A 10,934-nucleotide genomic window follows, 5' to 3' on the forward strand; every position below is an offset into this window, starting at 1 on the left:
ACCGGAACTCAAACTTTGGTAAAAAAAATATATATTTAATTTTAAATTTCATACTTTCCCCTCCACCTTAACTGTCACCAAAACTCGTTAATTTGTGTACTTGTGCAGAGAGGTGTTGTGTGTCTTCTGGTTGCCCACCAAGAGCCTGACATAGGGGGTGCAAGGGGGGTGTGAGAGAGAGTATGTGTACACACACACACAGATAAAAATACCCAGCACATTCATCTTACTGGTGTTGGTGCTCCTGTTCCACGTGGGGTAAGTGACACAGCCCTGGGCTTAGGCTCCAGCAGTTCTCTCTGTGCTGGCTCCTGTCCCAAGTTTATATTTCAGATGGTTGGAGCTAAAAGAACAAAGTTGGCAGGTGAAGTGTTGCCCTCAGCAGCCTGGGACACTCCCTGTGCAGCCACACGTGCTACAGCTGCTCATGCAGCCACTCGGCTGAAGAGACAGGAAAGAAAGACAGACCAAGTATTTTATTCAAAACTTTTAAAAAGTTAATAGACAAAAACTGATAAATTATTCTCATTGCATCAATGAGAGATACGTCATGATGGTTTCTTCTTGCCCCCACACCCTGCACTACACAACGATCGTGGTTTGTTCCCTCCTGGCCCCAGTTCCCCAAACTCGTCCTGCTGTAGCAGTGTGGGATCAAACAAGCCCCAAACCCTGTCTCCAGAGGTTGTGTGTCCCGATTATGCTTCATACAGCTCTGACAGGAGTGAGTTCAGGCTCTAACCAACATCCAGAGAACCTGTGAGACAAGTCAGTTGTGTTTGCTGTCCCCAAGGCAGACTGTGCATACAGTGAAATTTTGCAAGACTGCAAGACCTGAGCCAAGTTCCTCCAGGGGTTCAGGTGCCCAGCAAAGAGCTGGAATGGTGCTGAGCCCTCACCTCAGCAGTGTCAGAGCTGTAGGAAGGAGGCACTTGGAGCATTCTGCCCCAGGCCTGTCCCACACATCAGCCTAGCAATGCCATCCCGGGGACACCTGTGCACCCCTGCAGCAACAGCAGCACTGCAGAGCCTCTGACCTGCAGCACCACTCCTGCAACGCAGGGGTGCCATTTCTCTGCTGTCAAAGTAAGGTATCAACAAACACAAATCAGTGGGAGAGAGCACTCAGCAACTGAAAGCACTTTCAGAAGATTGCTGTGTTCCTTCCATCTTACTGCTACAGACTCACCTCTACAGCCTTCTCCAGACCACGGTTTAGTTAAAGGCTTTACAAAACTGAAAAACGTCGTTCAGAATACCTCAAAGGACATCCTGAGGATGGCAGAACACTTCATATAAGCAGCAGTTAATTCTAGCACCACAGCTCTGAGGCAAATGGGGTTTTTACCCTCTGCTTTATGCTCATAACCTCCAGGCACAGTTGACATGGGCTTTTTGGGGGCAGAGGAGAACAATGACACAACATAAATATACACACTTAAGAGCTTACAAAACTGAAGCTTTATCCCTTTGTCCTTTGAACAGCAGAATACCCTGTTTGTCACTTCTTCTGCAGGAGCTGTAACAAGCTGGCTCGTCTTTTGTTTTAGCTGCAGTGAGATAAGAGGCTGTTCCCACACCAATCACTTTCCTGCACAAGAAAAATATCCACAGGAGCAAGCTTTGGTTAGAGAAATTCACGGCAGGGTGGGGAAAAAGTCAGTGCTCTTGCAACTGCTGAGCAGACATTCAATCTCAGTATTCCACAGCTCAGCTTTGAGTTCTGGGGAATACTTAAGGACTGGACAGCTTCAGGCTTACAAAGGTTTCTTCTTTTCTGGACTGAAAGGCAGATATGAATATGAAGGAGGCAAAGGGCTAAAGGACATTTTAAGACAGCATCACACCCCAAGGTAACAAAAACTCTAGTGGTACTGTGGCAGAACGTGCTAGTGCAAAGAGGCTGAGGCAGCTCCTGGACAGCCACCCTGTCTGCTCCTTCAGGTGCGAGTGATCTTGTCTGGGGGCATGAAGCCCGTGTCCCCCAGTGTCCGCAGGGCCACTCTCCCGTTGGGACGGATCACCAGGTGAGTGATGCTGCCGTTGTTGAGGGACAGTCTCAGCCAGCCTTCTGGGGGGAACTGCAGTGCCCTGGGGAAAAACAGACACAGGTATTACTGTAACGTGCCTTCACAGCATCGCCTTCTGCCCACATAAGGGGGGAAAGAAAAAAAAATAAATGGTTGGGCATTCTGCAGTTTCCATGTCAATGCTCCCAGCCAGCCTCAGAAAAATCCTCTTCTTGTGGAATTGATGTAAAACCACAGCGTTGGCAACTGGACTGGGGCCAGCAGTGCCCTGGGATAAGCAGAGTCCAGCAGATGGGGGTGATTAGTGCTGACAGGATTAGTTCAGGCTGGCAGAAGGCAGGAGCTGAACCAGGCAGGTTGCCGGGGGCACTCCCAGAGACCTCAGCACAGACAGGACAGTGCAGAGCACAGTGCAGAGCACAGCCCAGGCTGTGCCCGAGGCAGCTGCAGCACCACAACACCCTGGGCAGGTGGGGACAGGTGGACAGCAGGCTCAGCACCCCAAGGGCCACCTGCACAGAGCCCGGGCGTGGGTGGGTACTGCTTGTTACACCATGGCACCAACACGGGCAGGGGTGCAACAACCAGAGCACACAGGCTCACTCCAGGGGCCTCAGGGTGTCTCTGGAATAAGCTCACCCAACTCCTTTCCCTCAGCTACATCATTCCCCGTGAGGGGCAAGAAAAAGTACCTTGTGCCTTCTATAGAAACACAGTATCACAGCTGGTCCCCAGCTATTCTGAAATTCCTGACCCAACAGGAGCCCCCATCCCTTGGATTAAACAGCTGGAAAAAACACCCCACTGTCCCAAACACCTTTTGCCTCAGATACTGAGGAATAACTTGGTTTTGGCTCTTATGACAGTCTTGTAGAAAGCCCAAGAAATTAAATACCAGCTCCAGCCAAGCTAGATCCAAAGGGAATGTTACATGGGTCATGTTCAACTGTGCTATCAGCCAGCCTGGAATAGGAGGCACAGAAGAAACGTTAAAATGAAGAGGGAAGGAACAGCAAAGAGAAGAAGTATGTAAGTATTTCAGAAAAAGCCTCCGTAGGAGCAACATGATATTTTTTGGCACAGGAAAGAATATTCTGTTTACCTGATCAATAATTTTAAGTACAGCAATTTTGAAGAGCTCTAAAGCAGCCAAGAGAGCAGAAAGGATAGCACTTAACTAGCTCAGCTAAATAAAGCTAACTGAAGTTGTTGTAGGTATTGATCAGATTAAAGTTTAATCACATCTGTCCTGCTCACGACAAATGATCTTACAGACAGTGCTTTGTTGAGAGGGAAGAGGAATAAAACAGACTCAGCTGGCTGGACACAGAGACAGGCAAGGATCCAGAACTGTTTTCTCCTTCATGAACAACCCTGATGTTATCAGAAAGATCCACTCTCCCCTTAATCCAGTACTGGATGTTACTGCAAAAACACACTAATGCAACTTGAACATAACTCAAAAATCTCCATTAGTAAAGAATTCCCCAAACTAAACCAATCTTTCATTATGTGAGATCAAATTCATGCCACCTCAAGGAGACACATCCAGTCAGATGCTCTATTTGTTGTCTTTTCCAACAGTCACACAGGCACTGGAAGCAGCAGCACATGGTATTAGAGTAACTGTTCAGATGTACCAAAAAGCTGAGTCTCACCAATTTAGCCATTTTTGCTTTAGACTTAGAATGAAACTGTTCTAATTTTCAAGTGTATCTTGTATCTGCAAATGAACCCTGCGATGAAGTTGCAGAAGCAGCTGCTCACAATGCAGGCACCGATCTCCAATTCCTTCAAACAAGGCAAACCAACCCATCTCCCCCCTCAGTGGTGCCAGAACCCCCAGCACCTCAGCAAGGCCACCCTGTGAGGCAGAGCTGCCCTGCAGCCAGGCCGTACCTGCAGACGATGTAGCGGATGACGTTGGCGTGGCACACGAAGATCTCGTAGCTGTCCTCCTCCTGCTTGGCATCAGCTCTATGGATGAAGTTCCGAAAAGCTGCCTCAATTCGAGCTCCATCTTCGTAATACTGCTGAGGGCAGAGTCACACACAGCTCAGAACCCCCTGCACTGCCAGAGGGCCTCACCTGCCCAGAGCTCTTCCTTCTGGGGAGGCACACGAGCCTGAACTAACACTGAAGGGATTTTAACTGCTCTGTACACTCGCTGGGCAGGAGGAGGGCATGCAGTTATCTAAAGCCTATGATTAAAAACCATCAGCTCAGACACTGCAAGTTATCACTACTGCCCATACAGAGTATACTGAAAAAAATCACAAACAACAACAAAAAAATCTTTAAAGAAACAGTTACCACAGCTTCTGGTTTCCAGTGGGAGACTGGAGGGTCTGGTTCTATAGGGGCTCCCTCTCTCAGCAGATCAGTACTAATTTTTTTGACTCCTGAAATATCAAATACACATTCAGAAAGGAGCTGTTACTTTACATGCTACTACAAACAGCCCCACAACTCTACAATCAATGCATTTTTCATAGTCTTTCTTCCAGGGAGCTTCCTCTCCATCCTAAAGTCCATTTTAGTCTATCTCTCCAACACAACTGTTTTGCCATCAGCAAGACAAAGTTTATTTCAGCTGAGAACAGCCAGACCAGCTTGGCACAGCGAGCTGAGTCTTCCCAGACCGCTGCACTTTGAAAACGTGTACTTGTACTTCTAAAGATATACTGCAAACAGGCAGAATTACAGTTGTAGGTTTCTTTATTACAGACATAGTCACATAGGGATGGAAAATGGTTAAATAACACCTCAACCTTAAGGACAAGCTTAAAATTCTACTGGAAGCACTTTTAAGGATCAGAAGACAATGAAAAATTAAGGGAAGTGTCTTACCTGGGAGATGTTTGCTTATAATTTCAGTTGTTTCAGTTGCTCTAGTCATGGAGGAGTGGATAATCTGATCAAATTTTAATCCCAAGCTTGCCAGCCTGTGTCCAGTCAGCTCAGCCTGCTCTCGACCTTAAAAGGGATATTCATTACATAAACTGGGGACACTCTCGGGTCTCACGCAAACCACTAAAAGGTGTCCAGCAGACAGGAAAGGCTCCATCAATGGCAGGGTCCTGCCTTTCAAAAAGCAACTGGAAATCATTTTTACCAGAGTCACTACTTCCTCAGACCAAGCTTATTGGCTGGATTTCAAGTTGTATTTCCAGTGGCACAAAAAAATTCTTTTTTTAATTAGGGAAAAAAAAAAATCAAAACTTATTGAACAACCTTCACTGAAATCTTCAATATCCCTGCCAGCCCCATCCCAAGGAAGTCACTTCCAATAAAAGGCAGTGCTAAGCCAAGCCTCCTGTCTGGGGAGCACAGAGTGACTGTGTCAGACAGACCCTCCCAGGCTGACAGTGCCTGCTCATCAGGGCAGCACCAGCTCCAGAGGTCACGGCACCCTCGGGAAAGGCTCCATCCCATCTCCCAGGTGAAAACACAACAGACAGGTTAAGTCATTTACTTAAGGCACAGGATGAGACAGGATTAAGATTAGACTTTGTTACCAGTTTAAGACAGCACCTGAGGCCTCAAATTAGCATTTCACTCCTGTTTGCACACCGGTAATTAAGGTTTGGGAGGAAAACACCACCACAAGGACAATTTTTTGCCCTCTCAAAACAGTGTTGACATATATATATAATCAAAAAAGCATCCACTGCTTTTAAAGTACACTACTAAAAGTAATACCAATTAGCATTTGAGACCTACTCACAGGATCAATGAATTAACACAGACAGAGGTTATCCTCAGTTCAACTACCTGATTAGCAGCACTCCCAGAAACAGTGACAGTAGCAAAAGTGAAATGTATTTGATTATAAAACACTCCAGAGCCTGGTGCTGTGAGTGACACGTACCGAGTGGGGTCAGAGTTCTGTCTTTGTCAGCCCGGCCATCCAAGTTATACTGGGAATGCCGGATGAGGAATATGTGCCTGGTGGCTTTGGCTTTGCAGTGATCCAAGCGAGAGGAAAGTTCTTCTTCCCCAGTTTCGTCATTTTTCTTTTTGAGGTTGATAAGAGCCAGTGGTTCACGTCTAAACAAACACATTTAAAGTGTCATTTTTGGGTAGGGGAGACTAAAAGGCAGAGGAATTTTACAGGTAGATACAAGGCCTTGCCTTATGTCCAGATATAACTGAAACACTAACATTGACAATTTAGCCATTTGTATCACAAACCTTTGTGTGAGAGGTATAAATAAATATAGGTTAAAAGGTGACTTGGATAAATTTGCTGTTTAGTAAAAGCCACCTCTGAATTAATTCTTGGAAAATAAAAGCAAAAACACAACAGAAAAGGTTAAATCCCAATGCCAAGAAATCGTGTACACTAAAACCACAGTCTGTCTGGACAAGAAGATTATAAACACTAGCAGAGACTTTATATTTCAATTCCTGATGATTCAGTAGTTGTTCTTGAGATTTTCGGTCACAGGTGTAACAGTAGGGTTTGTGACTAACTAATCAGGAAGGACACCCAGGAAAAGAGGAAAAGGTGTTGACTGATCATAAAGAAAGTGCTCCATATCCCTGTGATAACACTCAGAAAATCTGCACTTTATCAATCACATTTACATCAAATGACTGAAAAACCATCCCCCCAACAATATCCTAGAAAGGCTCCAACCTTCTGCAGTGCACATTGAGAATTCTCTTCTGCTTTAAACCAGGTCACCTCAGGTCTCTGCAGTAACTTTATCTGTCAGCCTGAAGTGTGTACTTATCCTTTCATCTTTTTCATTGCTCTTTCCCCTCGTGCCACTTTAATCTTTCTTCCCCTTGGCACAGTGCACCTCACCCAGACAGCTGAGCTGGTTCCTCCCGAGGACAGGGAGGATCTTCCCCTCTGTGCCCTGGTGTCTCAGCTGAGTGCCACTGACACCCACACTGCCCTGGCACCACCACCCCTGCCCAAACCTTCCACAGAGGAACCCAGGCCCCTCCCTGCACTGATCCTTTACCCCACTAATACAAATCCTTTTGCTACGTTCACACCTCACAGTGTAAATCTTTCCCTTGATCTCATACCTAAAAACCAGTTAGTTCGTTTAATTCATACTAGACTTCACTTCTTCCAATTAACTTGTTTATTTGTTGATAGATTTTAAAAAAAAAAATACAACTTTTATTCAGTTTGAGACAAAGTAATTTAGTCATAGAAAATTGCTGCTTCCTGTACCTATTTCTACAGCTCACAGCAAGACTGGCTTTGAAAAGCCCTGCTGCCTCCATTTTCCTTTAGTGAACACAAGATTTCCACTAAACAATGAGGCTCAACACATTTCTTAAGCTGTTAAAGTTCAGCAAGGCATTAAAAACAAAACAAGAGCCCAATAACAAGACATTCCTTTCCTATTTCATAGGATACTTCTTCTGATTCAGTGGAAACCATACTGCTGGAAAGACACATTAGGAGAACAAAAAGAAGGGTTTAAAATGAATTCAAGTACATTTGTAAAGTAGCAAAGGGACTAACTCATCTGATGGCTGAAATAAAGTTTTTCACACGAATGAAACCTGTATCTAGTCTTCTCCACCAACTGAGCTGTACAATTCCTGTGCAGGGAGCACAGACCAGTGCAACACTCCAGGCGTGGTATCCACTCCACCAGCACGTCTGAAATGCAAAATACCCTGCAACTCTTCTGTTTCAAACTTGCAAAGCCATCAGTCGCTAAGAATATTGTAATACCTGGTTGTCTGCTCACGACCTGACTTTGTAAACACTCCCTGCCCCCAGAGGGGAGCGGTCAGATGCCCCGGGTGTTTATAAGCCATTCAACAACTTTTCACATTGTTCACGTTTTCATGTTGCTTCTGCCAACAACATCCAAAAATCAAAACTGAGATTACAAGCAGGCACAGCCAAAGCCACAGCACACCAACTGGTAGGCACCAAGCAGAAAAAACTAAAATTGATCTGTGGTGATATATTAACACTTCCACTGTTTGCATGCCATGACAAATGGTGACACTGAGCACTGTCATCGACTGCTATGCAGTATCATCTGCTGTATTTGTTCAGGCAACTGCAACAGCTCCACTGCTTATAGCACAACCCCTACTTCCCGATTTGGTTAAAAAAACCAAAAAAACAAACGAATCTGAAAGTAGCTTAGAATCCCTGAAGAAAATCAACCCTTCAGCAGAAGCAGGAAGGCCTGAAGCCACAGTTAAACAAGCAGCTTTAGTACCTCCCTCAATGTAACTGTGTAACCAGATATAATCTTATTTAATAAAGGTTTTATTTTTATCACTGTGGTGTACATAGCCCTACTTATACGACCATTTGATCCTGTAGCCTCTCAGAAACCAAAACTGGATGCATTATAAAATAAAAATCTGTTAGTGCTTAAGTTTGGATTTACCATGATTAAACTGGAGCCTGACATAAGTCTCCCCAGGGAGATAATTCTACCAGACAGAAGCTAAATGAGCCAAAGCTCAGTACAGATATCTGCACGTTCTAATTAAAGAATGATAAAAAAATGCAGTTAACCCTTGTGTGAATGTGTTTCAACACTGAAGAACACGACTGAGTCGGGTTCAAAGCAGCATCACCTTTACCAGGATTTAAAAGCAGTACCTGGCGGTCTCATGAGCAGCAGGCCCAGGGCACACCCAGCACCTGAGAGCGCTGGGCACCCACACGGGCACTGCCCCCGAGCCGAGAAACCTCGCTGCAGATATAGAACAGTGAGAAATGGACTAAAACAAAAACAAAAAAACCAAACCAACATAAAACCCCCGCACGTCTTCTTCCCCAGTGCTCACAGTATCACAAACCCGAGGCTGAGCAGCATCACAATAAAGGGCTCTACCTGCCCAGGGGAAAGTCTCCGAGCTGTCTGAAACAAACCCCGGCGCTGGCACATCCCTCCGGAGCACTCCGGCGTTTCCCGGGTGCTCAGGAACTCCCCGACCCTGTGCCCCGAGCAGCCACCCCCGGAGTTCCCCCGGAGCGGGTCCCGGGCCCGCCTCGCCCCGGGGGTGCCCTGTCAGCCCGGGGGCTGCTCGGGGCACCCCGACCCCGCACGGCCCCCCCCGCCGGGCCCACCTGTCCCAGTTGCTGTCCCAGTAGCCGCCGCTGCCGGCGGGTCTCTCGATCCAGCCGGCGGCCGGCGGGCAGGAGGCGGCGGGCGGCAGCAGCAGCAAGCCGGGCGGGGCGGCGGAGGCGGCGGGCACGGCGGAGCCCGGCGGGCGCGGCTCGCCCTCACCGCCGCGGGCCGGCTGCTTGCCCACGACGACGGCGGAGAGCAGGACGGAGCCGCCCGCCAGCCCGCAGGCGGCGAGCGCCAGGGCGCGGCGGAGCGACATGGCGGGGCGGCCGCGTGCCCCTCAGCGCCGAGCCCGCCCCGCGCCGCCCGCCCCGCCCCGGACGGAGCGCGGCGCGGGGCAAGATTCCTCTGCGAACGGGGAGGACGGGGCGGCACGGACCCCCATGGACCCCCGCGGACCCCTACAGACCCTCACGGACCCCCACCGGGTCCCACAGACCCTCACGGACCCGGCCCGGGCCCCTCTCACCTCAGCCGCGGTGCCCGCGGACCTGCGCCCGCCTCAGGACGGGGCTGCGCGGGCTCGAGGGAGGGAGAAGGGACTGCTCCTGCCCAGCCGGTCCAAAACCATTTTCCGCCCCAAAACCATTTCCCGGGGCACCGGGAGCCCCCGCAGCCCTGCCTACCGCGGTGCTGCTGTGAGCGCTCGGGGTGCGGGTTTCCTGGGTAAAGCGAGCGTCAGAGAGTCCTTTAGGTTGGAAGAGACCTGTAAGATCATCGAGTCCAACCAGTAACCCAGCGCTGCCAGGTCCATCATATTTAGTTATAATCCCTGAGCCACACCACTGTGTCCAGCTCTGGGCTCCTGAGTACAGGAAAGACAAGGAGCTGCTCGAGAGGGTCACAAAGATGATGAGACTGGAGCTTCTCTCTTATGACACAGGCTGTGGGAGCTGGGCCTGCTTAGTCTGGAGAAGAGGAAACTGAGAGGGGATCTCATCAATCCATATAAATATTTCAAAAGTGAGTGCCAAGAGGACGGTGCCAGACTATTCAGTGGTGGCCAGTGACAGGACAAGGAGCAATGGCCATAAACTGAAGTACAAGAAGTTTTACCTCAACATGTGGAAGAAGTTCTTTACATTGAGGGTGGCAGAGCACTGGAACAGGGTATCCAGGGAGGTCGTGGAGTGTCCCTCTCTGGAGACGTTCCAAACCCACCTGGACAAGTTCCTGTGTCACCTGCTCCAGGCGGCAGCACTGCCTGGGCATTCCCATCCCACCTCTTGTGCCTGAACTTCCTTCAGAAGCCAGAGCTCATCACAGCTGCATGGCATTGCCTTGTGCAGAATACATTCTGTGGTTGAACTGGAACATTAATTACCTGTATATGAGCAATGGCACAATTAACAACCTCACAACAGAGGCCCTGGGGAAAGAGAAGCAGAACAGAGCCACCTTTTTCTGAGCTGACATCCCAAATTCAACAGTTTCTATCTGTTAGATTCAGCAGTTTGCAAATGGTGACAGAAATGCTGCTGAATGTGGACCTTGGGATGCCCTTAGATTTTACAGATTCCATTATCCAGCCTTTACATATTTCATTATGCATTCTTACCATTCCTGTCCACCTGTTCAAGCTTCAACTCCATAACCACATTCCCCACACTACAAATTCTCCAATACTATTCCTGTTATTCCACCAATATGCCAGCAGGACAGACAGTTTCCAAGAGCCAGATTTCCAGCAGTGTGAGTGACCCAGAGCAATTGAGAACAAAGCCTGTTCCCCCCAGCACCGCTGTGTCCCCCGGAGCCCTGGGCACTGACAGCAGGGCTACAAGGACGCTGTGCCCGCCCACAAGAAATGGTCTTTCTGCTAAAGTTAAAC

General features: G+C 48.3%; 1 protein-coding gene across 2 annotated transcripts; it reads right to left on the reverse strand.

Annotated features, from left to right (window-relative positions):
• Positions 1-457: 457 nt before the first annotated feature.
• Positions 458-9,377, reverse strand: PGAM5 (PGAM family member 5, mitochondrial serine/threonine protein phosphatase). 2 transcript variants are annotated; one of them, XM_064675534.1, is made up of 6 exons: positions 9,103-9,377; positions 5,902-6,080; positions 4,881-5,006; positions 4,344-4,432; positions 3,930-4,060; positions 458-2,091 (listed from the first exon to the last, which is right to left on the reverse strand). In XM_064675534.1, exons 1-6 carry the CDS (start codon positions 9,360-9,362, stop codon positions 1,941-1,943), a joined length of 936 nt encoding a protein of 311 aa, XP_064531604.1. In that variant the 5' UTR covers positions 9,363-9,377; the 3' UTR covers positions 458-1,940. The 2 variants fall into 2 exon arrangements, with proteins under 2 accessions (XP_064531604.1, XP_064531603.1); XM_064675533.1 differs by having other exon boundaries at positions 3,930-4,063.
• Between the last annotated feature and the right edge of the window lie 1,557 nt (positions 9,378-10,934).

Source organism: Pseudopipra pipra, chromosome 18 (assembly GCF_036250125.1).
Source record: "Pseudopipra pipra isolate bDixPip1 chromosome 18, bDixPip1.hap1, whole genome shotgun sequence".
Taxonomy (NCBI): Eukaryota; Metazoa; Chordata; class Aves; order Passeriformes; family Pipridae; genus Pseudopipra; species Pseudopipra pipra.